Genomic DNA, 27,558 nt, shown 5'->3' on the forward strand with positions numbered 1-27,558 from the left:
CGTCCGCCATCGCTCCAGTCCAGACTGCTGTCGGCCTCAACCCCTCGTATGAGAAACAGACCGTCTGTCTCCGTCAGCTTCTCTTACTGTCTCAGGCCTCCCGACGCTCTCCCATCCGCGCAATATCCCTCCCCCCCCCCCCCCCCAGTTCTGCAGACCGTCCGACTTCAATCCTTCTATCCTCCCCCCTTTCTCTGCTGTCTAGCTCTCTTCGACGCTTCCTCGACCCTGACCTTGCACGGTCCTGACCTCCACCGCCAAGTGCCTCGAATCGAACCAATCTATCTATCCCCTGTCGCGCAACCTCCCATCGACCGCGGCATCCGCCCGGATCACCATCGATCCCACTCGCGCAGCCCGCCGGTTGTCAGCCTTACCTGCCACCTCCCTGCGCTTGTCAACAGCGCGAGAGCTCAGCTCCCTCCCTCTGTCCGCGATCTGCTTGTCGTCCATCCCGACTCCAGCTTCCAGAGGCTCATTTCATCTCTCCTTTCGGGCTCGGAACGTGTCTGCCTTGGGTTTCAATTGAGCTGGCCGGTGGCCTGTCTGTCAGCGACGTGTGGGCTTCCACTCATCTTCCATCTCGCGTGTTCGGCCTCCGGTTCGTCCGCTGCAGCTGCCGGTACCAATGGCACAACAACAGATGGACAATGTGATGCGAAGGTACGTGTTGCGCGTCTACGTAGCGCTCCTGCTGGTTGTCGAAGTCATCCAGCTTCCGTGCTTCCAAACCAGGAAGTGCTGTTTTCTGCTGGGCTTCCTCATGCAGACGCGACGGCCCTGGTGGTCTATACTTAGATGGTCCCAAGGAACCTGGAACTCTGGGGTGCTCTGCAGATGCAGTCGGGACGTCCGTCTGTCTCGATGAGGATATGGTGCTGATACTTGAGGTGCACACAGGAAGTTGGTGATCATAGGAGACGGTGCCTGCGGGAAAACTAGTCTTCTCAGTGTGTTCACCCTAGGATACTTCCCCACTGTGAGTATATTCCTGCGTTCCCAGAGCCTCATATCAATATGCTAACATCGTGACAGCACTATGTCAGTATTCCCACGTGGTACCTGCGGCCTACGACCAGCCCTCTGACTTGCGCTTGTTGATAGGTCCCAACTGTTTTCGAGAACTACGTGACGGACTGCAGAGTAGATGGCCGGTCCGTCCAGCTTGCTCTGTGGGATACTGCGGGTCAGGAAGACTATGAGCGATTACGCCCGTTGGCGTACTCCAAGGCTCATGTGCTCCTAATTGCGTTCGCCGTGGACACACCAGACTCCCTGGAGAACGTTAAAAATAAGGTGCGTGCAATTTATTCCGTCGATCTGCCAATGCGCGTTGCGTGTGTCTAACGCGTAGAATAGTGGATCGAGGAGGCCAACGAACGATGTCCCGACGTGCCCATAATACTTGTCGGGTTGAAGAAGGATCTCCGTGAAGATCCCCTTGCAATTGAGGAAATGCGAAAGAAGTCACTGCGCTTCGTGACCCCCAAAGAGGGAAGCGATACTGCCGCGCAGATCGGGGCGAGGAAATACCTGGAGTGTTCATCCTTGACCGGTGAGGGGGTTGACGATGTGTTCGAAGCAGCCACACGCGCTGCCCTTCTCACATTTGACAAGCGGAAGAGCTCCTGCTGTATCATCCTATGATCGACCGCCGCTCTCCGCAAACTCATGAGATCACGCCTGATTTCATTTTCGTACGTCTCTCTTCCTCTTGGGTTCTTTAGGTTGGACGGATTTGAGCCGTAAGAGGATGAAGATACGACTCTTCCTGCTGCCCCGCCGTCTGCTCCTGATTCGATCTTTGTCACGCATCCATGCTTCCCTATCAGCCTCTTTGCCTGTCTCCGTTCCTTCTTTTTGTTCTGCCCGTTCCGTCTCTTCGGGAGAGTCGGAGAAGATTCGTGACCGACGATTCGATTCGATTCGTCCGATACAATGTGCATCAGTGGCGTTCTGGGGGTCTCGTTGATTCTTATCCGGCCTATTTAGGTTTTCAGAGGGATCTTTTTTTTTTCTTTCGCAAGCCGCTTCGCTTACGTACGCCATGCTATGGCTTGAAGAGAAGTTGTACACTTCTTAATGGGTATGTTCCTATTCATTCCTTTGACATATGTTCATGTCCTTTTTGCCATGTCATGTAACTTTTTTCCTCTTCTCTTGATTCCCCTCCTTTTGAAGCGTGTCTTCTTGATGATGAATATCTTTTTCTCAATTTCGACTTCTTTTCCATCAGTTGGGTTCCCTCTTCTTTTTGATCGTTTCTTTCCGACGACCCCGCAAATACCAAGAGAACGTTACGCAGCGGTGCAACAATATGAGATATGTCAGACCGGAGCAGGTGGGACAGGCTGCTACTAAGCAGGCGAGGATTCACGTCGAATCGTACCAGATTGTGACGTCGCTTAGAGATATCTTGTTCTTACGAACAGTTTTTGTGTGTATCCTGGCTCTTTCTTCTAAAAAGAGTTACAGGAAATAACCATGTTCCATACCATTTGCTTTCTTTTTTTTTCCAAGATCATGTCAAAAAATGTGATTTCAGTACTCTGTATCAACCAGGAATCAGATTGAGATAGTATGAAAGAAAATGAGCAGATAGGATAGGAATCACGTGTACAATGTTCTGCAACGTAGATTGGCAGAGTTAAGAATCAACGGAAAGGGAAATGTCCATATTGTACAAAGCATCGCACGCAACATACACTTCCGTCAGATCAGAACAAGCAAACACTATACATCCATCCATCAATCATTGACTGGGGGCTTTTCCTCTCATCCAAAAGGCCGAAGCCGTCACTGATCTCAGTAAATCAGAATCCTCTTCCTCCATTTTCTTCCATCCCACTAAAAGAAATAGAAATTTACTGCCTCTTCCAATCATGATTCCACCCCTCCGCGCTCGGCCCCTCGGTCTGCATCCGCCCATACTCGATCGGCACCAGATCCGTAAACACCCCCTTCTTGTTCATGCTCTTCCGGAACAGCTTCCCCCCGTCGCCGATGCCCGTTCGGAGCTCCTCGCACGCCGCCCGCATCGCCTGCCACATCCGCTGCAGCTCGAGCGTCTTCTCGCGCCGGCGCTGCGCCTGGTAGAGCTGCCAGGCGCGGTGGATCGTCCAGTGGCGGAGGTAGCGGGTGCGGGAGAAGCGGAGGGGGCGGGGGGTGAGGGGGTGCCAGAGGAAGTAGCGGATTAGGGCTTTGGAACGAAGTTCGTGCGTTAGCATGGAAGGGTTTTTTAATGGGGTGAAGAGGGGAGGGAAAGGGATACGTACTAACGCGCTTATCGGTCTTGGGGGCGTTTCCCTTGTTGCGCTTCAAGAGGGTGCTGGTCGACGAGAAGGGTCTTGTTGTTCCGGCGACTGCGGTCTGTGCCAGTCCCAACCCTGTCGTCGTTGTCGTTGTCGACTTTCTCAAGGTATCACCGCATACTGCAGGTCTGGAGGCAGACGAGATAGGGATCCTGAAGACGTTCGCGAGACTCGCGAGGACCGGGGAGAGCGGCCGCATCGTGGGTAGGTGGTAATTTAAAAAAAAAAAAAAAAAGAACTGTCCTGTCCGTCTGTAATATTCGATCTGTCTGGCCGGTGCTGTAATTGGAGTATTCTTCTCAAATTTTAGAATAGAAAATCAGTTAGTCCTTCTCCATGTGCCGCCCGCCGGCGTGCAGCTGGAAGGAATATCGTCCCGAGTCGTCGCTGGATGGAGTTCCCCAAGAAATTCAATCAGCCGCCGTCTACGCCGTCTCGGGCGGGCGCTTAGACTTAGCGGGATCGAATCGAACGTTAAGCGCCCAAGCGATCGGAGCACGGAGCCGCCTCCAGGAACGAAAACGGGGTCGGGTCGGCGCTTGGGTCCAGGGACGGTCTGAACAGTACTTAGATCAACTTGCTCTGACCACTATTCTATACATCTACCTGATTGATACTGCGAGATTTGTCCGCTCGCGGAGAGAGGGTAAACTCACAGCCTCAAAATTGGTTTTTTTTTTTTTCCTGTAGTTGTCGGTTCATCTCGAGACATGTCTGACGCTGATATGGGATTACGTTCTACAAAGCCGGAACCGTACGAGAATTACGAATATTACCGAGGTAGAGATGCACAGCTACCATAATTGCACCTCATTAATCAAAAACGCCATTAATATTGAGAAGTGCCAGAAAGAGGTAATTTAGTCATTCCTAGAGGGCCATTTCCAATAAATTCGTCATCACTGCCGTAAAACAAAACCATCCCAAAACGCCGTCCAATGCTTCATTACACTATGGTCATCAGCAGAGAAGGTAAATGGGAGAGGGGAGGAATGCAGCTCGAAAGCCTGCACAGCTGTCATCTTCCAACCACCTGCTTCTTCGTGCGGTCGTAGTTGAGCACTCTCCGCTTCCGGTGCGTCTGCGCCAGCTTCCACCGGCAATACAGCACCAGGGCATCCTTCAGCAGGACGAAGAGACAGCCTCCGACTACGCTTCTGCCCCAGCGGCTCTGCAGAAGCCCAACCTTCCCTCGGTCTAGGAACGGTGGCGGCGTGGTCCACGACTTGGGCAAGATGACTTTCAGCAGTCCGCCCATGGAGGCCGATATGGCGGGGAAGAGAAGGGCCCCTAGAACCGTGTCTGCAAGGTTGCTCGTCTCGTGGATCAAATCGTCCTGTCGTCGTCCAAGGATCTGACCGCCCTGCTGTCCTGCTCCCTGGTTCTGGCCGTTCAGGCCTGCCTGCGCCTGTTCTCCCTGCGCTTCGCCGGCACCGTGCTGGTTCTCCCCCGCTGGCAGACCAAGCATCTGTTGCGGCTCCTCCTCGGCATCGCCCATCCCGACCTGCAGCTCGAGGTCGATCTCCATCAGGATCTGTCCGTCGCCGACGTCGCCCAGTGCACCGACACGACCACCGCCTTGGCCCTGCTGAGTATCATCGCCCTCCTCTCCTGCACGCGGCTGTACCTCTGCGATCCACTTCCTCTCCAGCCTTCCAAAGAATTTCTCGTAGAAAGCGTTGTAGAAGCTCTTGACGTAGGGAAGAGCGGCAAACGTCATGGCAGCGCTAGGCGGCCATAGGTCGATCTCAGGCTCGTGGCCGGCCGGGGTATGCGTCGCGAAGAACAGAACCGGGATCGCAGGCAGCAGCCCTTCCGCGTAGCGTGTTCTCGAGAAGATGAGAACCAGTGGAATAAGCGGCAGGCCCAGGTTCAGGCCGGGACTCCACGATCCATCTGCGCTGTCCTCGATGATCCGCCTCGCGTCCTCCGTCCCGAACACCAAATACATCGAGTAGACACCGTGCGCGCAGCAGCCGGCCCAGACCGTGCCCGCTATGGTGAACACCATCCCCGGTAGGACCAGCCGCCCCGCCAGCCTCTCCACCGCACGAACCAGGTCCACGATGAAGCTGCGCGGGCGCGATATAACGATCTCCGACTTGCACTGTGGACACAGCATCTTCGCCGCACGACCATTGCGCTTGCGGGATCGGGGATTCTCCAGGTCGGCGAGCCAGTCGAGGAGGCAAGTCTCGTGCGCGGTCAGGGCGCAAGGGCAAGGCGAGCGCCATTCCGAGTTGAGCGGCGTGTCCTCCGTCTCGTCCATGTAGCAGATCCAGCATTTCCGCGGCTCCTGGTTCGAGGTGTCGACTGCGCTGGTCGTCTTGCTGCTCGGCGCAGTGGCGCCGTCCAGGTTGTCGGAGGAGGCGGCCTCTGCTCGCGACTCGCTCGGGGACGGGGATGGTCGATTGAGGAATACGGTTTCCGAGTCCTCTAATGACTCTGGCAATGGTGTGCCCGCATCGTTGTTAGCCCCAGACGCGAGAAATTCTTCGTTATTCGAGGGCGATGAGGCGGCATCTGATGACCGCGATCTGCCAGTGGCAGAATATCTGGGCGAAAGTGATGCCATTTCTGCTCTGCAGATAGGGAACCGTGTAGAAGTTTATGAGCAGTTGCAGAAGTTCAGCACCTCATGTCGAAACGATGGGGCTGACAGGAGTGCTGCGCAAAGAAGGCGGAGGTGCGGAGAAGATGCAGGTGCCCGTGAATAAATATGTTCTAGCGACTCGGGTGGAAACTGCGGCTGCTGCGGAGGCGCGCCAGCTTTCCACGCCCAAGACGTCAAGAGGCGACGGTAGTCACGTGATCTGCCTGATGCCATAGCCCTACGTCCTACAAACCGGATACTTGTTCGGACAGACTGGGAATAGACTCTGCTTAACGCTCCAATTCCAATGCTAGTAGATCAAGATTATGTACAGTACATGACAGCAGCAAGACACAAGACCCAATTCTTGCAAGGTGCACTCCGAAAGTATACGAGACACAGCTCATGTGAAGCCTCGGTCCTCTGACCCTACCGCTCTCGATCTGTGAATGGCCTTTTATAAATCTCACAGCAACCGATGCGACTTTTTAGAACCCGCCAGAACGCCGTGGATATAAAGGGAAAACAATGAAAGATCGAACGACATCCCGGTCCTGTACGGCCGCAGTCTGACTTGCAATTCGAGCACGTTATCCGTTATCACCGGCTAGACCTGGATGCCGGCTCGCTTCCTCATCAGGGCTTTCCGCTCCTTCTCCTTGGCTGCAGGACATCCGTCAGCACAGGAAGCAATATCAATTAATAATGAGAGGGTAACGTACCTTCGTCGTAAACAAGGAACTCATGCAAGGCACTTCCAGCCGGCACCATGGGCAGAACAGGCACCTTCTTGTCGGTGAAGACTTCCAGGAGAGCGGGGCCATCCGTCTCCAGGAGCCACTTCAGCTTCTCCTCCATCTCAGAAGGCTCGGTGCACCGCTGGGCCTTGACTCCCATCGACTCCGACAGCATCACAAAGTCAGGGTTCTTCTGGTGGGTGTGGGCGTAGCGATCCTCGTAGAACAGGTTCTGCCACTGGGTCACCATTCCCTGCTCCTCGTTGTTGAGGACGAGAACCTTGACGCCAATGTTGAACTGAGCGGCGGTGGACAGTTCAGTAAGAGTCATGTTGAAGGAGGCGTCTCCATCGATGTCAATGACGAGAGCGTCAGGACGGGCAACCTTAGCACCGATAGCGGCGGGAAGACCGTATCCCATGGTACCGAGACCACCAGAGGTGATCATGGTACGCGGGTGGCGCCAGCGGAAGTGCTGGGCCGCCCACATCTGGTGCTGACCGACACCGGTCGTGATGATCGTACGGTCCTTGATGGGCGCAGTGAGATCGCTCAGCTTCTCGATCAGCGCCTGGGGCTTGATGGGGCCGTCGGGCAGCTGCCTCTCATAGAGAGAAAGCGGGAATCGCTTCTTCCAGTCGTTGATCTGGGCAAACCACTCGGGTCGCTCCGAGACAGGGTTGACCTGAGGAAGGAGAAGACGCAGGTTGTCCGCGCAGTCACCCTCAACCGCCTCGGTGGCCTGGACGACCTTGTTGATGTTCTTCGGCATAACCTCGAAGTGAACAATGCCGCCGCGGCCCTCCGCGGCAGCGAGTTTGGCCTGGGGCGCGAACTTGGCGACGTTGAGCGTCACACGGTCATCAAACCGAGCGCCCAGGGCAATGATCAAGTCAGCCTCCTGCATCGCCATGTTGGCATATGCAGAGCCATGCATTCCCAGCATGTGCAGAGACTTGGGGTCCAGCTCGTCAAATCCTCCCAGACCCTGGAGGGTCGTAGTGACAGGGATGCAGGCCTTGTCCGCCAGCTCCTTCAGGAGCTGTGGACCCTCCGGACGAGCCAGCAGACCCTGACCAACGTAGAGGATGGGCTTCTGGGCCACATTGACAAGACGAGCAACGCGCTCCAGGGTGGCCTCGAGCTGTTTCCGGCTCAACTCACGAGCCGCCAGGGTCGCAGCGCTGGGGCTCGATGGAAGAGTGCTGCTCATCGGAATCGGTTTCCGGAGAATACCAGCGGTGACATCCTTGGGAAGGTCGACCAGAACCGGGCCAGGGCGGCCACTCGTAGCGATCTCGAATGCCTCCTTTATCCGTCGAGGCAGCTCAGCAACGCTCTTCACCATCACGTTCCACTTGGTGCAGGCTCTCGAAATGCCGACGACGTCGGCCTCCTGGAAGGCATCGGTACCAATCGCAGTGGTAGGCACCTGTCCACAGAAGACGACCATGGGGGTACCGTCGGAAAGAGCATCTTGCATGGGGGTAATCACGTTCGTCGCACCGGGGCCGGAGGTGACGAGGACCACACCGGGCTTTCCAGAAGCACGGGCGTAGCCCTCTGCCATATGACCGGCACCTTGTTCATGACGGGGGAGGATGAAATCGAAATGCTTCGAGTTGTAGATAGCGTCGAAGACGGGGAGAATCGCACCACCCGGGTAACCAACTGGGTTCCATGTTAGGAATGCTGCGGGTTTGTCGGGAGGCGGCCATCGTGTGACTCACAGATATGCTTGACGCCCTGTCTGAGCATCATCTCATGGAAAATCTCTCCACCACTGAGCCCGACGAACCTGTTCGGATTAGACAATTAGCAATTCCTCGGGTGTGTGGTTGGCATTGAGAGACGTACGAGTCATCCAGCTCGGGCAGGGGCCTGTTCTGCAGCGGCGACGGTTCATTGCGATGGGGTTCTTGGTTGAAGGCCGGACTCGGGACTGGTCTTGTTCCCCTGAATATGCAAATTGCATCAGCATGACGGACTGCGGAGGAACGCTGTGTAAAAGAGATACTCACGGTGCCGGGGCGGTTGCGGTGCTCTGGCCGCGTTTCGAGGGCTCAATGGAAGAGCGCTGGACAGTCGAGCGGTGGGGCGACAGCGCCGAAGCCGCAAAGGAGGCGGAAAAATGTCTTCTACCCGAGGCGAGGTACCTCTGGCAGGGGAGGGTGCGCAGAGCGCCCTTGGACGGTCTTAAAGGCATCATCTTTGGCGCAGACGAGTGCCAGGCCCGAGGAGGAGGATGGGGAGGAGAGAGAGGAGAGGGACGGACGAGAAAAGTCACCAGCGCAGAAAAGGAATGGGAGGAAGAATATCAAGGTGCAGTTAGCGTGAAGCAGCGTGTCGGTGACTCTTCCGTTGCTTTTTTGCCGCCGCTCGATTGGTGGGAAGCGAGGATCGGGCGGAGAAGGGTCCGATCATCGGCTGTCTGTCGGACGACACGGCGAAGCATGTGTGAGAGACTGAGAGTACTCCGTAGACGTTTAGGACTCAGCTAGGGCGTCGAAGCGCCAGGGGTTTTCTCGTGGAAACGGACTGGTCAGCGCTTCTCCTGGTCCGGTCACATCTGGAGCTGCTGCACAGCGTTGCTTTTTGCGGGGGAGTCTGCCTCAGGCCGTGAGGAGGCCACCGGCCGGCGCTGGTCGGGCGGACGGAGCCTGGAACCTCACCGTCACCAGCCACAGCGTGGCGGATATCGACCTGGAGAGACCATCAGAAGCATGTCTCGATCTCTGTGCCTTGTCCCGGCCTCCAGAGGATGACGAGAGATGGAGTTTGAGTGCTGACGGGGGCCCGATCACCTCTCCGCAGGGTGGTATGAACGCAGCATGTAACGACGGCCTGCGCGGTGGGGTTCCGCAACCAGCTCGCGTGGTCAAAATCTGTATGCGGACGCAATGCAGGGCTCCTCGTCTCGACCGTTCCTCCAACATCATAAATAAATAGTAATAACACGCTCTCCGCTGCGTTCTCTCCCTCTGCGATCGCCCGTGGGCCCTTCTTCGACCTCGATCTTGTTCCCTTATCGCGTTGACCACCGCCCAGCCCTATCTGGCCCTTCCCCACCATGGCAACCCCGCAAGAGCTCGTCCCGCAAACAGAGTCTATCGCCGACGTCTATGCGGCGGACGATGCGTCCGCGGCATCAGTCTCTCCTGAGATCCAAGCACGGTGGAATGGCCTGGTCGCCCAGTTCGCCAAGCTCTACGGCCACCGGCCAGACTTCGTCTCGCGCAGCCCCGGTCGGGTCAACATCATCGGCGAGCACATCGACTACAACCTCTACGACGTCCTGCCCACCGCCGTCAGCGTCGATGTCATCATCGCCGTCAAGGTCGTCCCATCAGAGGCTTCGGGCTCAGATGCCCTCGTGAAGATTGCCAATGTGAACCCGAACAAGTTTCCGACCCGTGAGTTCACCGTTCCCCGCGACACGGACGTCGAGATCGACCCGAAGAAACACGAGTGGGTGAACTACTTCAAGGCGGGGCTGTTGGGCGCGTTGAAGTTCCTGCGGCAGAAGCACGCTGGTTCTTCCTTTGCACCAGCCAGCCTTGAGGTTCTCGTCGATGGAAATGTGCCTCCGGGTGGTGGTATCTCGAGCAGTGCTGCCTTTGTGTGCGCCAGCGCGCTGGCGGTGATGAAGGCCAACAAGCACGATGTCTCGAAGCAGGACCTGTTGGATCTAGCTGTCGTGTCTGAGCGTGCGGTTGGAGTATACTCTGGAGGGTCAGTTTAGACATATTTTATCCCATCTCTTCTCTGAACTGCGCATTGCCAACTTGAACAACAGAATGGACCAAGCAGCCTCCATCTTCTCCAAGCGCGGATACCTCCTCTACACCCGCTTCTTCCCCAAATTCTCCGTCCAGCACGTCCCAGTGCCCAAGGCAGACCAAGAAATCACCTTCCTCATGGCGCAGTCCTTCGTCGAGTCCGCCAAAGTGGAGACCGCTCCCCGCCGCTACAACCTGCGCGTGGCCGAATGCACCCTAGCAGCAGTCGTCCTGGCGAAACTGCACGGCGTCACCCTCGAGAAGGATAGCAGCTCGCTGGGCTACAGCCTGCGCAACTTCCACCGCGAATTCATGCGGAAAGAAGGCCGTCTGCAGGACCCGCTCGAGTACCAGCTCGACTCAGTCATCCAGACCGCCACGGAGCTGCTCTCCCAGGAACAGGGCTACACGCGCGAAGAGATCGCCAAGCTGCTCGACATCTCCGTCCCGGAACTCGAATCTAAGTTCCTCTCCGCCTTCCCCGTCCAAGCGGAGCGGTTCATGCTCCGCCAGCGCGCGCTGCACTGCTTCAAGGAAGCCCGACGCGTCCTCGACTTCAAAGCCTGCCTCTCCAACTCCGCAACGCTCAGCGAGAAGAACATCCTCTACCTGGGCCAGCTGCTCAACGAGTCGCAGGCCTCGTGCCGCACGGACTACGACTGCAGCGCTCCCGAGGTCGACGAGATCTGCGCCATCGCCCGCCGCGCGGGGACGTGGGGTAGTCGGCTCACGGGCGCCGGGTGGGGTGGATGCACCGTGCACATGCTGCCGCAGGATAAGGTGGAGGCGGTCACGAAGGCGCTGCGGGAGGAGTACTACCTCAAGAGGTTCCCGGATATCAGTGAGGAGAAGCTGGCGGAGGCGATGGTTATCAGTAAGCCGTCGAATGGGTCGTTTATGTATGTGCTGATCCCTTTTGCTGCCTTTCTGTCCTAATTTGAGTTTTGAGAGTTGGGGATCTGTTTACTGACTGTGTCTAAATCTACAGGGTCACCGGCGCAGCTATCACCCAGGCGGCTATCTAGACGGGTTATAATTCGGTATTACTTAAACTGATAATTAAATAGAGCATGACTCCCATCCAAAGTCCCTGAAAATGGGTCCTGGGTTTATCTCCATCTTCATCGATCTAGACCATCTATATATATATTATTATCCTGGTCTTACATCTCGATTAGATTAGCGATGCAAGTTCGAGAAATGAAATCATAACCGATCACGCAAGTGAGAAATTCCAAAGTGTAGTTTTATTGTACAGATGATGTCTCCTAGGTTTTGAGGCCTTCTCATCCCATCCAAAACGTCTGCTTGCCCACGACCCGCATCTCTCAATCGGAGACGACACCGATAGATTTGGAATCTGAACAGATTCGCCCGGACTTCCACTTTGCTGTATGTACACGCGATAACATATGACTACCCATTACATGTTATCACGGGTAGTCACTTTTCTGGCATAAAGTACCTACCTAAGGTACTTACTCTGCCAGCATAGGAACCGCAACCGGCTCCGGTAGAGGAGGAGGAGACCTCTACCGTGTGGAACCATAGCCCACGATACCAGGATATCTTTCCTCCTCCTCCTCCTCCTCCTCCTCCTCCTCCTTCAAGAAAAATAGCGGCTGGTAGCGATCTCCATCGTGAGATCCAACCCATGCCGCAAAAAAAAGGCCCAGACACTTCGTAAGCAGTGGTAGATGGGGACATCCAAATGAAGTAGGTAGATATCCAATTCACGGAGGAGGTTCAAGTCTTCTTCTTCGCAGCCGCCTTCCCAAAGAAATCACTCATCTTCTTCATCCCGCTCGTATCCACCTTCTTCAGCTCCCTCACGCCCCGGGACTGCCCGGCCTTCTTCTTCTTCTCCTCCTCCTCCTTCCGCCGCTTCCTCTCCGCGCGGGACTCCGCGCCCCCCATCTCCTCGTCATCGTCCGCGGCCCGCTTGCGGCTGAAGTCGCCGAGGGAGCGGGACGCGAGGGCCTCGGCGCGGAGGTCCGCTATGTGCTTGAGGTGCTCGGTTAGGGGTTTGAAGTCGATGATGGGGCTGGGGTTTTGTTGGTTGTCGAGCATCTCGTCGAGGCTGGTGGAGATGTGCGGTGGGAGGTAGGAGGATTGGATGAACGAAAGGGCGATGCGGATGCGTTGGAGGTGTGCGATTCCGGTGTCTGGAGAGGGAGAGTCGCCTGTTGTTGTGGTGGATGGTTGTGTAGCTGGTGTGGACTCGCCTGAAGGAGTAGTTGTTGCAGCGCTCGATGATTGTGTTTCTGATTTCTCCGGAGATTCAGAGACATCGCGAGTCTCGCCATTGGACTTCGTCTCATTATTATTATTATTCTTATCATCACCATTGGTCGTAACAACATCCTCCCGCTTAACATTCAACAGCGGCGTCTCCAACGCCTGCCGGACGAACCGCTCCTCCAGAGTCGCTGGCAGACCTCCCTGCGCAACCACGCGTTCTGCCTTTGCGATCAACTCCTTAATAAGTTTCTCCTTGCTCAGCCGGAACATCTTCTCATCGCCCGCTTCGACCATGTCGCAGATAGCCTCCATGCGGCTCTCCAGGACGGGGCGGAAGGAGTCATGGTAGAGGACATAGCGGAGGTGTTTGGGCAACTCGTCCTGCGAGTCGAAGATGTCGTCGAGGGGGCGGAAGAGCTTCTCCGCAGAAGAGTTGACTTTCGATGATGAGGGAGACGAGCATAATATCGGGATGAGGAAGAAGATGCTGTCGACCGGTGTCGCGATCAGGAGCTCTGCTTTCTTGGTAATTGCGCCCTTGGTAGAAGAAGGCTTGTTCTCTTCGGTAGTCGCGTTATCGTCGTCGTTGGTTTTCGGCGCAAAGAGTATACTCCTAGGAAAATCCGGGGATGACGAGACGGCCGTGAACTCGTACAGGCCCAGCTTCGGGCAGAAGAAGTAGCGATTCGGGGATCCGGTGCTTGGGTTTGGCAAGACGACGAATCTCGCATCCTCACTGGCATCGGATGGCAGGATGAATGCCTTGCTGGGTCTTTCGGCAGGTGTCAATGTCTTTTTCAAGGGCTGCTCGGTCTCCGTCTCCGTCTCCGGCGGGGAGTCTTTTGTCGTGGTGGTCGATCGAGTTCTCATGATTGCTGGCGTGATATAGACCCTGAGATATATAAGTAGCAGCAGGTTCTATATCATGCCCCTGATCAATTGAGCTTGCTATGATATAGGCCGGTAGATGTTCTGGCCAGAAGCCGTGGAGACCAGACGCGACGCGACTCCTGGCGGCCACGCGAGTCTCCATGGATCGTCTCCGCAACCAATCAAGCGGGAAGCAACAGCTGCAACATCCAGGGCTGCGTTGTCCATGCTGTCCACCGGTCGAAGATTCAATTACCCTCACTTTACCGTTCCAGTATTTTCTCTTTCCAAGGGTGTGGTAAAACTACTCCGCCCATCAAAACTATGTGGAGGGGTTAGTGAATTATTGCTACCCGCCACCCTCGTCAGCTATAGCAACCGAAGGGACCAGTTTTAACCAGTCTTATTCTGTTATTGGGATCCAGCAGGCCGTTGTTACGTGACAGCAGTGACCAGGGGCCTGCAATGACCAGCAGTGAGTACACATACTATACATTAATTGCGGACGTCTCCAAGAATCCCCCCGCTGACCTCCATCCCTTCCTCCGCAGTGGCCGAGCTATCATGGCCCCCCAAGAACCCCCGCGAGGCCTTACTCAGCTCTCCAAGCGGCCGAAGGAAGTTCCAAGAGATGCAGAGCCGCCGGTCCACCAACGACATAAGATCACCGCTGAAGCGTTCAGCCACCACTCCGAACTTGCGCGCGAAAGCGCAGCAATTCCTGCACGATGGTGCTGACGGACATGACGATGAGGATGAGGAGGACGAGGAGACACTGCAGCTGAAACTGGCTGCAATTGAGGCCCGTCTGAAGTTGAAGAGACTTCAGCGGGTGAAGTCTGGACATTCGAGTTCTGATATGGAAGGGGATGATTCGCATTCGCAGAGACCAGCCACGGCCGGCAGTGCATCCGCAGCAGCACGCTCGTCACAGAGTCGCTTGCATACCGCCCGCGAGACGAAGGTCCCGAATGGTAAGACGGAGAAGGATGATGTCCAGGTCCCATTGTCTCCGACGAGGAAGCCCGCGCCGGCCCATGACCCGCTCTCTCCTAGCAGGTTCCTACTTGGCATTGATAAGGGTATGAGAGGAAAAGATGTGTCTCTCCGGCGCCCACCGACTTCAAAGAATGCCACACGGCCTGTGAGCATGCATGAACAGCCAGAAAGCTCTACATCCCGTGCTAGTGGGTATGACCATGGATCTCGAGATCCTTTCTCTCCTACTGCCGATCAGGGTATCAGACGGGGCAAAACCTTCAGCGAACGTATCGCTGAAAGCCGGTCAATGGATAAAGCTCGGCAGGAGAGGGCTGAGAGAGCCGAGGAAATAAAAAGAAATCGAAGCTCGGCGTTTCAGTTCGACAAGGCCGAAATGGAACGCTTCAAGGCTGTCGCTGCTGAAGCGAAAGAGGTCTCCCCGAAGTTGCCTACCAGGACACGGCCTACAGAGTTCTTCAGTCGAGAAGATGTCTTGAGGTCGTTTAACCAGCCTACATTAACACGAAAGAGGAGTCAGACTGCTCCAAGTGTGCCGAATCACGGCCTCGGTACATCTTCATATGGTTCTGAAGACAAACCTTCGTACCTGCATAGACGAACAGTCCAATCAGAAGCAGACTCCCAGCCCTCTGATGCAAGAGTATACCAGTCCCGTACGAAGGCCGAAGCCTTCGAGAAGGAGGAAGCCAATACCAAGGCGCCGGACACGTCTAAATTCGAACCCTATTCCTCATTGCACCTTTCCAGTCGCATCCTGCCTCACTCCTTTCTCGAAAGAACCCTTGAGTCCAAAACAATACTCCGTATCCCTGACCTCCTAAAGACAGTCAAGGCCCCTGATTTTGAACTTCCCACAGATATCGACGGCGATTACGTGGTATTTGGTATAGTTGCTTCGAAATCTGCTCCGAGAGAGCACAAAGAGGCCAAGAACGTCACCACAAAGGAGATTGATCCCTACGATGACGGTCTGAACAACACCAACAAGTATATGGCTGTCACCCTCACAGACCTCAGATGGACTGTGGACCTTTTCTTATTCGACACCGCATTTCCGAGATACTACAGGCTCTCGGAAGGCATTCTCATCGCCATTCTGAATCCTACGATCATGCCACCTCCCCCCAATAAGATAGACACCAACCGGTTCAGCCTGTCCATCTCGTCATCAGACGACAAGATCCTGGAAATCGGTTACGCGCAGGACATCGGCTTCTGCAAGGCCGTCAGAAAGGACGGCAAGACCTGCCAGGCCTGGGTCGACGCCCGCAAGACCGAATTCTGCGACTTCCACGTCGACGTCCAGATCCGCCGCACGCAGTCGCAGCGCATGGGCGTCAACAGCGGAACAGGCATGTTCGGACCCGGTGGGCGATCAGGTCCGCGCACGGGATTCTTCGGTGACGGAGGTACTCGACGGGGAGGAGGATACAGCAGAGGCGGAGGTGGATTGAAGGGTCTGAAGCCCGAAGGCGCCCAATACGACCGTGAAACCCAGTCCGTCTACTACGTCGCCCAAGCCCCTTGCCAGGCTAATAGCAACAACCATGCTCACTCCTACTTCAACCGGTTCAACGGCCACGGCCGGTCAGCAGCCAATTTGATCGATGGTGATAACAGCAATGACCCATTCATCATGTCCGATATGACGGGCCGCGGGATGGAGAGTAAACAGGAGCGCCTCCGCAGACGTCTCGCGGAGCAGCAGCGCGAGCGGGACATCGCGAAGAAGCTCGTCAGTTCCTGCGGAGCGAACGGTGTCGGAGCGGAGTATCTGCGCGCGAGAGTCGGCGAGAATACCAAGCCCACCACCTCGTCCTCCTCCTCATCAGGAACCGCGAGCTCAGATAAAAGCAAGAGCACCACTACCACCACGACCAATAGCAGCGCAATACCGTCCTCAACAACAAATCGTGTCAGCTGGACCACCGCCCGCAAAGCAGACACCGTCCGCCTCAGCCCCATGAAGCGCGTCCACGACGGAGATACCAAGATCACCGGTAGTGGCAGCGGCGTCAAGAAGACGCGCTTCATCACCGCCAATGGGATCAGGGAAGCCGGGAGGGATAGCATTGGAAGTCCAGCTGATACCAAACGAAAACCTCATCCTGCGGCTGTTGATGACGACGATGATGACGAGTTGGATATTATCTAGCGCCTCGCCTCGCACTCACACATGCCATACCATACATACAATACATACATAGATACCACTTCCCTTTCATTCCCTTATTACGATTCATGAGCAAACTTAACTTAGAAGAAGTTTAGTTATCCTTTCTTTCTCTCTCTGTCTTCTGCTGATCATGTTTTATTTTTGTGTAGAACTTTTTTTGGTTGGTTGGTTGGCTGGTCGACTGAAATGAAATGAAAGGATAAAGTCATACGGAATGAATAGGACATAAGCTATGGCACTAATCGCGGGGTTCGTGGAGTTCCAGTGGTTGGGACTTGTTATGATATGATAATGATTGGTGTGAGTCTCTTCTTGGCTGGTCATGATTACTGTCATGAAATTCTATATCTTATTTTAATATCTTATTCCGAGTCAGACATTACGATCTGGTCCTTAGACCAACGCAGTATGATGTCACGAAGACAAGATCCCTCAAGTCTAGTCAATCCTGTTTGTTCACTTCGATTCAATTCCATTCCTCGATGTTCAATTCAATCTGGGTTTCTAGCTACCTAGTTCGTAAAAGTAAAAAAGAGAAAAAAAAAGGAAATTCCGTCCCTAAAGCACCACCATGCATTTGTTACCCGTTTGTGTCCAGCATCCCAATTTCAGACCACCATCGACAGAGAGGTTCGGATTTCTTTGTTGCAAACAAGGGAAAGGGTTCAACACCATTAAATGTGTTAGGAAGGGGAATCGGATATCAATCAAATCAAGCCAGAAACCAGACCTGAAGACAAAAAGGTGAAAGAGTAGGAAACTCCCAAGTCCGTGCCATTAAAGGCAAAATCATTTGTGTCACAAACTGAAAACAAGGAAAAAGAAATGACGGGAAACAAAGCCCAGAGGTATCGTCATTCATCTCACTGAAAATGAAAAACAAAAGGATGACAATCTCAATCGCACCAAACACACCTCGTCAGAATGAGCCAGGGCCAGTCCCAGCCAAATTCCCTGGAAACACCGAGAATTCGTAGGTAGGAGACTCGAAGCAGCAGTTGGCGAGATGCGGAGCAATCATGACGTGTCGAAGCACGAGCAAAAGAGTCACAAGAACACAAGTGAAGCTCTATTTACCCTTGGTCTTCTTAGCAACTGGGACACCCATTCCACCAACAGTTTCTGCGTCCCGTTTCTTCGCCTTGGTTGCCATACCGGTTGGGGAAGGGGTCTGCTTCTTCCTCATCCACCCGTCGAATGGGCTGATGCGCTTGCTCCTCTTTGTCTCAGGAGCTGAAGGCGTCACATCGTCGTCTTTCTTGCCACGTGGACGGAGTGTGCGGGTTGTAGCACCAGGAGATGGAGGAGTCGTAACAGTAGATTTCACCTCAGGAGTGACCACTGGCTGCTCCATTTCAACATCCGCCGCGTTAGCTTCGTCAGTAATCTCGTTGGAACCGGCGTTGTCTTCGATGTCAGTTGCAGCCTCTTCATCAGCGCTTGAGGGTGTTTCCTGAGCAGGGCGCTGATGGGCACTAGGGAAGAGAACACGCGGTTTAATCGACGAGCGAGTCAAAGGCCGGACTCTGGTATTGATATCGGAATCAATGAGGTCAGGACGAGCAGCCAGTAGACCCAGATCATCGTCATCACTCTCAACATCTGCATCATCCTCAAACTTGCGGAAAGTCTTCTTGCCACGGCTGGAAGAGGTTGTTAGCTCAGGTTCAAACATGCAAGTAGACTGTATGGCAATTCCATATACTTACAAGACATAGAACATTCCATCATCACGCTTGATAGCCTCGTCAACTTCCTTGTCGCGTTTGATTTCGCCTGCTTTGCGTCTCTTGGGAGTGCGGGAGGCTGCATTCTCAGACGCCTCTGCGTCGCTTGGTTTCTTGTAGAATGGGTTCCCCTCACTCTCATCAAGCTCTGGAATCCGGTCGCGTGAATCTGTGAAAATCTCGATCTTTCCGTGGTTCTCGCTGGGATTTTCTTCAAAGCTTTCTAGCGAAAACCCTGTGTACTTCTTTCCCTTCTTGGGACGCGAAGGCGCGGTGGGGAAGAGAGTTCGTGCAGTGCTGCCAACATCCCCCACTGTCTTCTTTCGTGGTGTCTTTGCTGGAGTGGGAAGCATCCCAGCAGTCGTCATGGTGCGTGATGCTTGTAGGAAGGAATGTTTGGGGAGCGTGGTTTCCTCAGAATTTGCGGCTTCCAGATCCGTTGTGTTATCAAGTGAATGCGACGGGAGAACCCCCCTACTCCGGCCCGACGGCTTCTTCCGGGGTGAGGCCTGGATCGTTCCAGGAGGAGACAGTGTCCCCAGATCATCATCACTCTGCTTCCGCCTGGCTTGATCCCGCAAGCCTGAGGGACTTGGTGGTGGAGGAGTCGTCTGTGACTCCCTGGACGCCCGCTGGCTCGCTAACCGCGCGGAATGACGCGTGGTATACGGTTCGTATGAGTAGTATCCCGCTCCATGACGAGGAGTCGGGGGCATGCGGAGAGTGGACGGCGGTGGAGGCGTGGTCGCCATTGAGGGCGATGTATTACTCAAGAGCTATAGTGGCCAGCAACAACCTTCTTCCTGTTCGTATATACGGCGGAGAATCCCGAGCGCGATGGACACTGACAACGATAGGCGGTGGATGCTAGGTGCGAGCAAGGGATAAGCGCGGACGGGGAACAATGAGCCACGGCAACGACGGACAGGACCGCGATAACATAAGAGGGTATCCAACAGCAAGAAAACAAAGAGTTTGGCTGACAATGGGATCGAGCAGGGGCAGAAACGAGCGGAGGGAAGGGAAGGGGAGGAGAGGAAGAGAAGAGGTTGGCGATGCGGAACGCGGAGCCTGACGTCGAGAACTGACCAGCCACCGCTTTCCACACAGCCGGGCGGGCCCACCCCGACGCGACACGCGGGCCGAGTCGGGCAACAGCCGCAACATGTCTGCACGAGGCTGCCAGCGCCGCGCTGCTCCTCCAGACGCCGTCTTCTGCTCCCCGTCGACGGTCTCGTACGATTCTCTTCGCTCTCTGTCTCCATCCTCCGTGTCATTCTAGATCTGCTCCGTTCTGTTTGCGCTCTCCCTCCGCACCGCCACAAACTACACGTGCTGTCCTCCGCACAACAGCCTCTCCCGAACCATGGCTACCCTCAGCGCCGCGGAGCAGATGGAAAGGCTCCAGCTCTCCGACGAAGATACGGAGGATCTGTGGAATTCGCCCTCCTCCAAAAAGCACAAGAAGATGCAGAGCCATAAATCAGTGCAGGAGAGCAGCTCGAAACCCGAACCGTCCCATGCGCGCGGTGACTCCATCTACGAGCGCGAAGAGGCTCGGGAAGCCACCTTGCGCGAGGAGCTACAGACTGTACGGAATATTAACGAGGTAATTGAGGGTGTGCTGGAGAGTCTGGACCGTGCCAAGGGAAACATGGAGGTATGTCCAGCCACCTGGTATTGCGGGATGTTTAGCCAACCTTGCTCACACACGACCAGACTGTCTCCCGAACGGTCAGCTCTGCCTCCATACTTCTCAATACCTGGACTCGGATACTGTCCCAGGCAGAGCACAACCAGCGGTTGATCTTGAACCCCAATTGGCAGGGTGCCTCCCAAGACATCATCGATATGGAAAACGAAGCTGCCCGGAAACAACAGGAGGCGGAGAGGAGGGAACTCGAACTGCAACAAAGGAGGGAAGCAGCTGCCAGGAAAGCAGAGGAAGACAGGAAAAAAGCAGAGACTGCAGCGTCAAGAGGAGCCCGTGGGACAAGTCGAGGAAGAGTTCGCGGGGTTCCTGGTCGGACACCCAGCTCTTCTACTTCTCACTCCCGCATAGGATCGAGTTCGGCAACAAGTGGAATCGCCAGACCTGCATCCGCAGCAACTACGAGAAGGCCTGTTAGTGGGATTCCAAAGGGAACTTCTGGTATTGCGCGGGGCCGCGGAAGGGCATGAGGGTTATGACCATTAATGAGATAGAGATGTCCAGGACCATTGCATGCATGTACGTCTAGTAGAAATGAACAGAGATACCCAAGTCCTTCTGAACGGACCAGACTGCACAATATTAGAATTTTAAAACCCCACGGGAAAGGGATGCTCTTCCCACGTTAAGCAAGCCCCGCTCCCAGCCTCCGGCTCAGTCTCCCGCGGCGGAGATCCGCAACACGCCAAGCCTCGATGCACCGAGCTCCTGAGGAACGCCATCTGAGCAACGATCCCCAACTGGAATGCAACATCAGCTTCCTTTCTTGACAAGCAACCAAAAATGAATTTTGCACCTTATCAGGACGAGTCACCGGAGATCGAGCGAGCTCTCTCCCCCGCGATGTCCGATGGGAACCGCTCCAAAACGAGTCCCAATCTGCGGTCACCCCGCGCGTCACCTCCTACCGCCTCCTCGGGCTTCCCTGCAGCCAGGCTCCCCTCCCCGAGCCACTTTGGCGGCGTAGAAACTGGAGGCCATGGAAATACGGGATTTGGCAGGGATGTTGAAAGTGGGAGACTGAGCCTGGGGGCATTCGAAACCAGTCTGCCCCTGCGAATGGATTACGAGGCTATGCTGGCGTATCTGCTGCTACCTCCGGCTGGAGGTGTCTTTCTGCTGCTCTTCGAGCACAAGAGCGACTATGTGCGGTATGTCCAAGGCAATGAATGGCCTGTTGTCCTATCAAGGGTAGACGACTGATCTATTGCAGGTTTCATGCCTGGCAGTCCAGCATGCTCTTTACTGCCATTTTCGTAGGTAGACACCGCCCTCGACGCCTAGAATAGTGTCTAATTTATATCCAGATCATCCACCTCATTTTTACGTGGTCAAGCGTCATCTCATGGCTGCTGTTCATTGGCGACCTCATTCTGATTGGTTTCCTTGCTATGCATGCCTACCGTGATGGTGAGATACCCTGAAATCGATGACACCGGTGAAGACGAGAAATGCAATTTCACTGATTGTACTGTGCTAATGGCAGTTGACTCCCTCGAACACTATGAAGTCCCTTTCTTTGGTCGTCTTGCGGATTCCTTCGTTGACAACGAATAAGCCTTCAATTGTCGCCGTCTGCCTTCTTCCCTTCGCTCATCCGCAACTGTATCACCTTCAGATACCCCTATTTAGCCAACCTCTCAAGCTGGCGACACCATCATTCTTGCATTTTCAGAGGGCGTATATCATGTTTAGGCTCGATTTCTATCAGTGCATTTCATTTGTCCTAGAGTATGTATGGCACCATCTGATCTTTGCAGCACCAGCACTGTTTCCTCTCTTTACTTCCTCCATAGCATGGTGGTCTGGCTCTTTAATGTATGTACATCTGCACTCTGTACCATGTAAGGAGGTTTGTTCTTTGTCCCATTTTCATTCGATGTGGCTGCATATTTCATGGGTTGGATTTTTTTATTGCATTGTCTGCTGGTGCTTGGAATTTTTCATACTTCACTAATGCAACATGACCATTGTATCTCACGTGAAACAGTTGCTATTATGATAGATGACTCGAATTGTGTTCTTTTTCCGCGATTGTGATATTGATGCATGAGTTCCATTTGTTGATAAAATAGGTACTTGTAATATATATATGTGTCGGGTCTATCATAGCCGAAAGGCTCTATATGGACGTAAAACTTGATTAAATAATAATAATATATATGTCTTCCTGTCTCTATTCTCCCCTTCAATTGCCAAATCTGTTGTTGCAAGGAAATCCATTAAGGTAGCAGATTGCAATGTTCCATTTGCCCATAGAACTTGTGATCCACGAGTCTACCGGTGCTAACACTGTCTTGGTACCTACGCTGCTCCTTCTCATCCTATCTCTCGTTCCATCTTTCTCTATTCGTCCCGCGACTCGCTCTAATCAACCTCAAACCTACGTGAGCAGGGATACCAGGATCCAGGTACATATGCACCATGACAATAATAGCTCCTAGCTAGATAAAGAAGAAATGACAGGTTTACGTATGCCGTCCCACCTGACAGGCGGTGATCCGTCCGCAGAAATATAAATATCCGAGACATACATAAAAACAGGCTGGCATGTGAGACAACTAAAATAATGCGGGGAGTAAGAAAAGGAAGCCATTCTAACGCGTGTGGAGATTAGAAAACAAATGGAGAAAGAATGGCCCCGGTGACTGAGTGTTCTATATCCATCCAGACAAGGCAATGACAACGTCCGTTATTGATCCCCCTTCATGTTCATATGTACTGTATCTGCCTACCATTCTACAGCCCAATTTCAAGCTAAACCTGATTACGAAATTGATAGAGCAGAAAGCTTCGTACGGGATCACTACGCAGTATATAGTCAAGAAATCCAACACCCCAGTTACAAATGAATTAGACTGTAAAATGGCTTGTGCATGAAAAAGGTAGAAAAGGGTAAAAGAAAAGAAGAAAAGGGGTTATGGTTCAGAAGGTATCTCAAAAGCAAAATCATGCAATAATAAAGGAAAACCAAACCAAACAGGACAACATAAGGCTGGGTAGGGTGTACTCAAAAGAGACAAACACAAACGTGATGGAAGGCAGAACCCGAAATACTAACTGTAATGAGCAGGCACGAGATCGTCGCAAAGCGTTTCACATGATGGCCGAATGTTCATCGAGAATTCGTAACTTGCAAAGACCAACGACCAACATCCCTTTTGCAACGGCGTAAAAACAGTATAAAGCAAATCAAAAAGGACAGATTTTTTTACAAGAAATCGCCAACGATCATGTCAAAATCGAAACAATTTAGCCTGATGGGTCGTCGTTATACTGGGTGCTTAGAGGTTCTGCAGATAGTTGCTGGGTACCAGGCCCGGACGTCCTCGGGTACCCGTTACTTCTGCTTCCCACCACCCATCATCTTGTAGTCTCAGGATTGCCAAAATATCTCCTTTAGTGAACCCTAGCTCCTCTGGGATAGCGGCGGTGTAGCTGTACATTGCTCGTGCTATAGAACAGACCAGACGTCAGTGTGAGCTCTAATTTATGCAGATAGAGAGCGCCGATTCCTTACCGAAGTGCAGGATTGGGCGTCCATCACTACTAAACTGTCTTCCAGGCTCGGCAACAGCAAGACTCTTGCTCCTCGACCTAGATCTACGACCCCCTCCGTCGTAATACATGGAGATTGGCCGACCTCTTGAGCCATATGCGTCGTAACCACCGCCGTACGGATCCACTTGGTGGCTCGACAGCTGAAGTTCCATTCCGCCGGCGCTGGAAGGACGGGCTTGCTGCTTGAACTGCGGCTGGGGCGATGCAGCACGTGTGGCATTGCTGGGTGAAGCTTGCTTAGGGTAGTCTCGAGGAGAATAGCTGCCGCGATCACTAACACGTTTGACTGGACTCGCACTGGTCGGTGACTGCTGGTAGCGGCTATTCCAACTGTTAGATTTGAATGAGCTTGGGCTCGGGGTGCCACCTCCACTGTATTGGCTCATGCGAGTGTCTACACGAGTGGCAGGCTGGGGGCTAGCACTTCGCCTAAGAGCAGGAGACATCGCGCGGGGAGCTTCTTGGGCCTGCCCGCTTCCTCTCGCGCCTGAACGAGGGGCAGGGGCGGGAGATCTCGCACGCGGAACGTCTGCGGCACGAGGAGCAGCAGCCGGAGATCTCGCACGAGCAGGAGACCTTGTACGGGGAGCTTCTTGGGGCTGCCCGCTCCCTCTTGCAGTGAAACGGGCGGCATGACTAGGGCCCGCAAGCATATTTTGGGTTTGACCAATGTATTTCTGTGTGGTCTTCTGCATTTGCGCGGATGTGAAAGCCGGCTGCGGCGCATCCAGGCGCTTGACTGTCTGATCATTATAAGCAGGCGGTGGTGTTGCGACTGAGCCCTGCCCATAACTAGAACCGGTAGCGGACGGCACCGGAGTGGTAATCCCGTGATATCTGTCTGCAGAGACGCGCGAAGATGACTGCTTGCCTGCTACCTTGAGATCTGCCAGTGCACGTGCGATAGGATCGGTCTCCTCATCAGGAGTTTTACTGCCCTGCGGTCCCTTCTTCGACGTTGTATCATCTGGGGCAGCGACATCGAATACGTTGTTCCCAACGTTAAGCTGGAAATTGGCTCTAGGATCCACTGGCTCTGGACTCCCAGACGTACGGTCATTGTCAGGAAGGGGTGCCGGGGGCGTGATCTGCGCCTGCTTGACTGGACTGTTTTGTTTCGAAGATGAGTCCCACGTATTACGAGCCGGCTGTGCTGAAATGGATGGACGTTCCTTGTCATGCCGACTCTTGCGTCGGAAAGGACTATTGCTGAAAAAAGCACTCCTCTTCTTTTGAATTTGCTTGTCCGCTCCCATTCCAGGCATTGGAACACCATTTACAGGCCTCGTCGGAGACTGCTTGGCGCTGGGCAATTCCTGACTGGAGAAAGAAGTCGGGTTGGAACATTCACTTTGCGAGTCCCGGCTCGATGGTCGATATGCACTCGTAGCAGAACTGCGTTCGGATGGTGGTCCCGTTCGGCAGAACATGGTCATTCCGTCTGTCGGATACGAGTTATGAGGCACCGTCCCAATTTCACCATGCTGGCTGGGATTGTAGTTCGGCGGCACTTGCCCACCGCGACGAAGATCAAGAGGAGCTGGCTGTTGAGGTTGTTGAGGCTGCTGCTGTTGCGGAGGCTGCTGAGCAGGCTGCTGTGGGGGTTGCTGAGGGGGCTTCTGCGGAGTCACTGTGGCCTCTCTGCTCGATGGGGCCGATGGACCATGGCCCATCTGCATAGCCAGCTCTGAGTCTGGATCATGATGGGACTCGTAGGTTGACGGCTGTGGGGATGAACTTCGAAACGCGGGGTTAATGGGCCGCTGAAACTGTGCCACAGAATAACCCTCTTCCTCGGAAATCTCAGAGCTTGAGTCATTAACGTCTCCTCGGCAAAAATTGATAAATTTGGGCGGGTCAGGGATCTCTTGTCCTGTTCCTTTTTCCTGGATGAAGGTAGTGATATCCTTTTCAACCTCGCAATTCTCTAGCGACAATCGGATCTTTTCGCATGACTAGGTAGGGATCAGCACTGCAACGCCAGGGTTGTAGGTTCAGTCTGAACTTACAGCATCATCGCTTACGCAGACAGTGGAGGCAATATTTGCGTAGCTCCACAGACTGCTTTTTGTGAAATCCAGCCGCTCTTCTTCCAAGTCTTGGAATTTCTGGAACTCGCATTAGTATCGTGATGTACCATCCATCCAGTGTGCTGACAACATACGTCACAAGCTGCCTTCCATTCCTTGTTCCAACGACCTGTAGTCTCCTCGAGGATCCTCACGGCAGCTTCATATTCACTGCTATTTGATGCAAGCTGAATCTGCGTCTTTTCAAGCTTTGCTTTATTCTTGCGTTCCTCCTGGCCCATCACCATATGTCCCTGTGCCAGGTAGCCCTTAATCCGCAGACAGTCCTGCTCGTATCGATCCCTAGACTGAACAGGAATGAGTATATTCTCTTTCCATGCTACTGCACGTCGTATAGTCTTACCTTGTTGACAGCCTGTGTCTGCTGCATTTTAGTTTTAAGGAGGCGTTCAATGCCGGCCTGAACGATCTTTCTCCTCTCTTTCATTCCACCAGCGAAAGCCGCCAAGGGCTCTTCTAATTCGCTCTTCATTTGAGCAGCAATGGCAGAGTGTGCTTTCCCAATGGACTCTGTTTCTCCCTTGACGACGTCAAGGGATGCACGCAGCGTACCTGCCTCAACCGACCCAAGGGGTTTGCGACATAGTGCGAGAAGCTTCCTGGCATACTCGTCTTCGATAGCAGCACGAGCTGTTCAACGCTATCAGAAGCTGTCTACAACCATACGAATAAAGGAAAAAAAACATACTGCTGTAGAAAGCCTTTAACTCATCGCATGTCACTTTGGCATTGTGCATGCGCTCAAACATGGGCCCGACACCGGCGTCATCTTTGCCCCAGAAGTTATTGGCAACTGGACGAGGTAAAATGGTCAGTGTGTTGTTTCCTCTTGGATCACATTAAAAAGGGAAGAAGGAAACACACAAGATAGAGAGACGGTTGGCCCCTCTGCTACTGTTCCAGGCATTCTCGGCCGTGTCAGCTAGATTGACCTCGAGCGTTAGCCAGCGTCAGCTCAATCTTTGGTTAAATTAAATGAATGGAAGTTCTGCAATGGGTCCGTGAGAACGCTGGGGGCACGGGAATTTTGGGGAGGGACGGAGTACAGTTCATAGGCCGCAACAGCGACGAGAAGGATCTTAAGATGGAGCAGAAGCTGGTGGAGTTGGATCGCAGTGAAACCGTGGAATGGCGCTGGAGAAGGTGGGCTGTCCGTGTTTATGCCTGGCGTCACTCGGGGCAACCACCGGCCAGTGCGATAGGCTGGGCCTTTCTGCCACGCGACGACGGCGCTTCGTCGCTGGCCAAGAGGATCGCGTAGCAGAAGAGACCGGTTCAAATCGATCGATAGGACCCGCTGGCGCGGACTCGGCCTGATCTGAGGCTCCTTGGGTGTAGGGTGTTGTTGCAGAAGAGGCGCGGTTCCCGTTTGAGACTTGGGGTCTTCTCCGCCTTTGTATACTACGGTGTATGTCCACAATGCGGTGGATAGCCTAATCGACCAGCCAACGAGATAATCATGCAGGAATCACGGGCAAATGAGAGGCGCTTGCGTGTCTAGCAAGCTGCAGAAACAGAACACCAGCATTTTCCAAGGCGAGACTGCGCAAGCGTTGGGGTCAATCCAGGCGGTGTGCGCAGTGAGTATGCAGTGCTGCTAGCCGGAACAATGCTCCAGATATGTCAGGTCGGACAATTAGCTAGGGAGTTTTGGGGGATACTGCGGGACCTCCAAGTGTCGTGTGTCGCTCTCCAGCCCTACAGAGCAAGAAAAGAAGCCTGGAACTAAATTAAAACCATCGCTATCCACCGCCGGACGG

At 54.0% G+C, this 27,558-nt stretch overlaps 11 protein-coding genes across 11 annotated transcripts; 5 read left to right on the plus strand and 6 right to left on the minus strand.

Annotated features, from left to right (window-relative positions):
• Window positions 1-798: 798 nt before the first annotated feature.
• Window positions 799-1,647, plus strand: VTN00DRAFT_8034 (uncharacterized protein; the record flags this gene model as incomplete). The annotated part of the gene is made up of 5 exons (XM_069434844.1): window positions 799-842; window positions 901-979; window positions 1,036-1,041; window positions 1,105-1,296; window positions 1,360-1,647. 5 exons carry the CDS (start codon window positions 799-801, stop codon window positions 1,645-1,647), a joined length of 609 nt encoding a protein of 202 aa, XP_069286300.1.
• A 1,217-nt stretch (window positions 1,648-2,864) lies between these two features.
• Window positions 2,865-3,510, minus strand: VTN00DRAFT_8035 (mitochondrial 54S ribosomal protein mL40; the record flags this gene model as incomplete). The annotated part of the gene is made up of 2 exons (XM_069434845.1): window positions 2,865-3,199; window positions 3,276-3,510. The coding sequence occupies 2 exons, from the start codon at window positions 3,508-3,510 to the stop codon at window positions 2,865-2,867; spliced, it is 570 nt and encodes a 189-aa protein (XP_069286301.1).
• An 819-nt stretch (window positions 3,511-4,329) lies between these two features.
• Window positions 4,330-5,886, minus strand: VTN00DRAFT_8036 (uncharacterized protein; the record flags this gene model as incomplete). The annotated part of the gene is made up of 1 exon (XM_069434846.1): window positions 4,330-5,886. One exon carries the CDS (start codon window positions 5,884-5,886, stop codon window positions 4,330-4,332), a length of 1,557 nt encoding a protein of 518 aa, XP_069286302.1.
• A 625-nt stretch (window positions 5,887-6,511) lies between these two features.
• Window positions 6,512-8,850, minus strand: VTN00DRAFT_8037 (uncharacterized protein; the record flags this gene model as incomplete). Its single annotated transcript, XM_069434847.1, has 5 exons — window positions 6,512-6,567; window positions 6,627-8,312; window positions 8,372-8,439; window positions 8,499-8,597; window positions 8,663-8,850. 5 exons carry the CDS (start codon window positions 8,848-8,850, stop codon window positions 6,512-6,514), a joined length of 2,097 nt encoding a protein of 698 aa, XP_069286303.1.
• Window positions 8,851-9,711: 861 nt separating this feature from the next.
• Window positions 9,712-11,445, plus strand: VTN00DRAFT_8038 (uncharacterized protein; the record flags this gene model as incomplete). The annotated part of the gene is made up of 3 exons (XM_069434848.1): window positions 9,712-10,373; window positions 10,438-11,319; window positions 11,409-11,445. 3 exons carry the CDS (start codon window positions 9,712-9,714, stop codon window positions 11,443-11,445), a joined length of 1,581 nt encoding a protein of 526 aa, XP_069286304.1.
• Window positions 11,446-12,166: 721 nt separating this feature from the next.
• Window positions 12,167-13,531, minus strand: VTN00DRAFT_8039 (uncharacterized protein; the record flags this gene model as incomplete). The annotated part of the gene is made up of 1 exon (XM_069434849.1): window positions 12,167-13,531. One exon carries the CDS (start codon window positions 13,529-13,531, stop codon window positions 12,167-12,169), a length of 1,365 nt encoding a protein of 454 aa, XP_069286305.1.
• A 465-nt stretch (window positions 13,532-13,996) lies between these two features.
• Window positions 13,997-16,688, plus strand: VTN00DRAFT_8040 (uncharacterized protein; the record flags this gene model as incomplete). The annotated part of the gene is made up of 2 exons (XM_069434851.1): window positions 13,997-14,006; window positions 14,083-16,688. The coding sequence occupies 2 exons, from the start codon at window positions 13,997-13,999 to the stop codon at window positions 16,686-16,688; spliced, it is 2,616 nt and encodes an 871-aa protein (XP_069286306.1).
• Window positions 16,689-17,778: 1,090 nt separating this feature from the next.
• Window positions 17,779-19,188, minus strand: VTN00DRAFT_8041 (uncharacterized protein; the record flags this gene model as incomplete). Its single annotated transcript, XM_069434852.1, has 2 exons — window positions 17,779-18,352; window positions 18,419-19,188. The coding sequence occupies 2 exons, from the start codon at window positions 19,186-19,188 to the stop codon at window positions 17,779-17,781; spliced, it is 1,344 nt and encodes a 447-aa protein (XP_069286307.1).
• A 614-nt stretch (window positions 19,189-19,802) lies between these two features.
• VTN00DRAFT_8042 (uncharacterized protein) lies at window positions 19,803-20,565 on the plus strand (the record flags this gene model as incomplete). Its single annotated transcript, XM_069434853.1, has 3 exons — window positions 19,803-20,096; window positions 20,156-20,409; window positions 20,499-20,565. 3 exons carry the CDS (start codon window positions 19,803-19,805, stop codon window positions 20,563-20,565), a joined length of 615 nt encoding a protein of 204 aa, XP_069286308.1.
• Window positions 20,566-20,930: 365 nt separating this feature from the next.
• On the plus strand, window positions 20,931-21,704 carry VTN00DRAFT_8043 (uncharacterized protein; the record flags this gene model as incomplete). Its single annotated transcript, XM_069434854.1, has 4 exons — window positions 20,931-21,298; window positions 21,361-21,403; window positions 21,455-21,557; window positions 21,634-21,704. 4 exons carry the CDS (start codon window positions 20,931-20,933, stop codon window positions 21,702-21,704), a joined length of 585 nt encoding a protein of 194 aa, XP_069286309.1.
• Window positions 21,705-23,431: 1,727 nt separating this feature from the next.
• On the minus strand, window positions 23,432-26,705 carry VTN00DRAFT_8044 (uncharacterized protein; the record flags this gene model as incomplete). Its single annotated transcript, XM_069434855.1, has 7 exons — window positions 23,432-23,601; window positions 23,668-25,663; window positions 25,718-25,816; window positions 25,873-26,085; window positions 26,142-26,428; window positions 26,487-26,591; window positions 26,663-26,705. The coding sequence occupies 7 exons, from the start codon at window positions 26,703-26,705 to the stop codon at window positions 23,432-23,434; spliced, it is 2,913 nt and encodes a 970-aa protein (XP_069286310.1).
• Window positions 26,706-27,558: the final 853 nt, after the last annotated feature.

Source organism: Thermoascus crustaceus, assembly GCF_041956765.1.
Source record: "Thermoascus crustaceus strain CBS 181.67 unplaced genomic scaffold VTN00scaffold_5, whole genome shotgun sequence".
Taxonomy (NCBI): domain Eukaryota; kingdom Fungi; phylum Ascomycota; class Eurotiomycetes; order Eurotiales; family Thermoascaceae; genus Thermoascus; species Thermoascus crustaceus.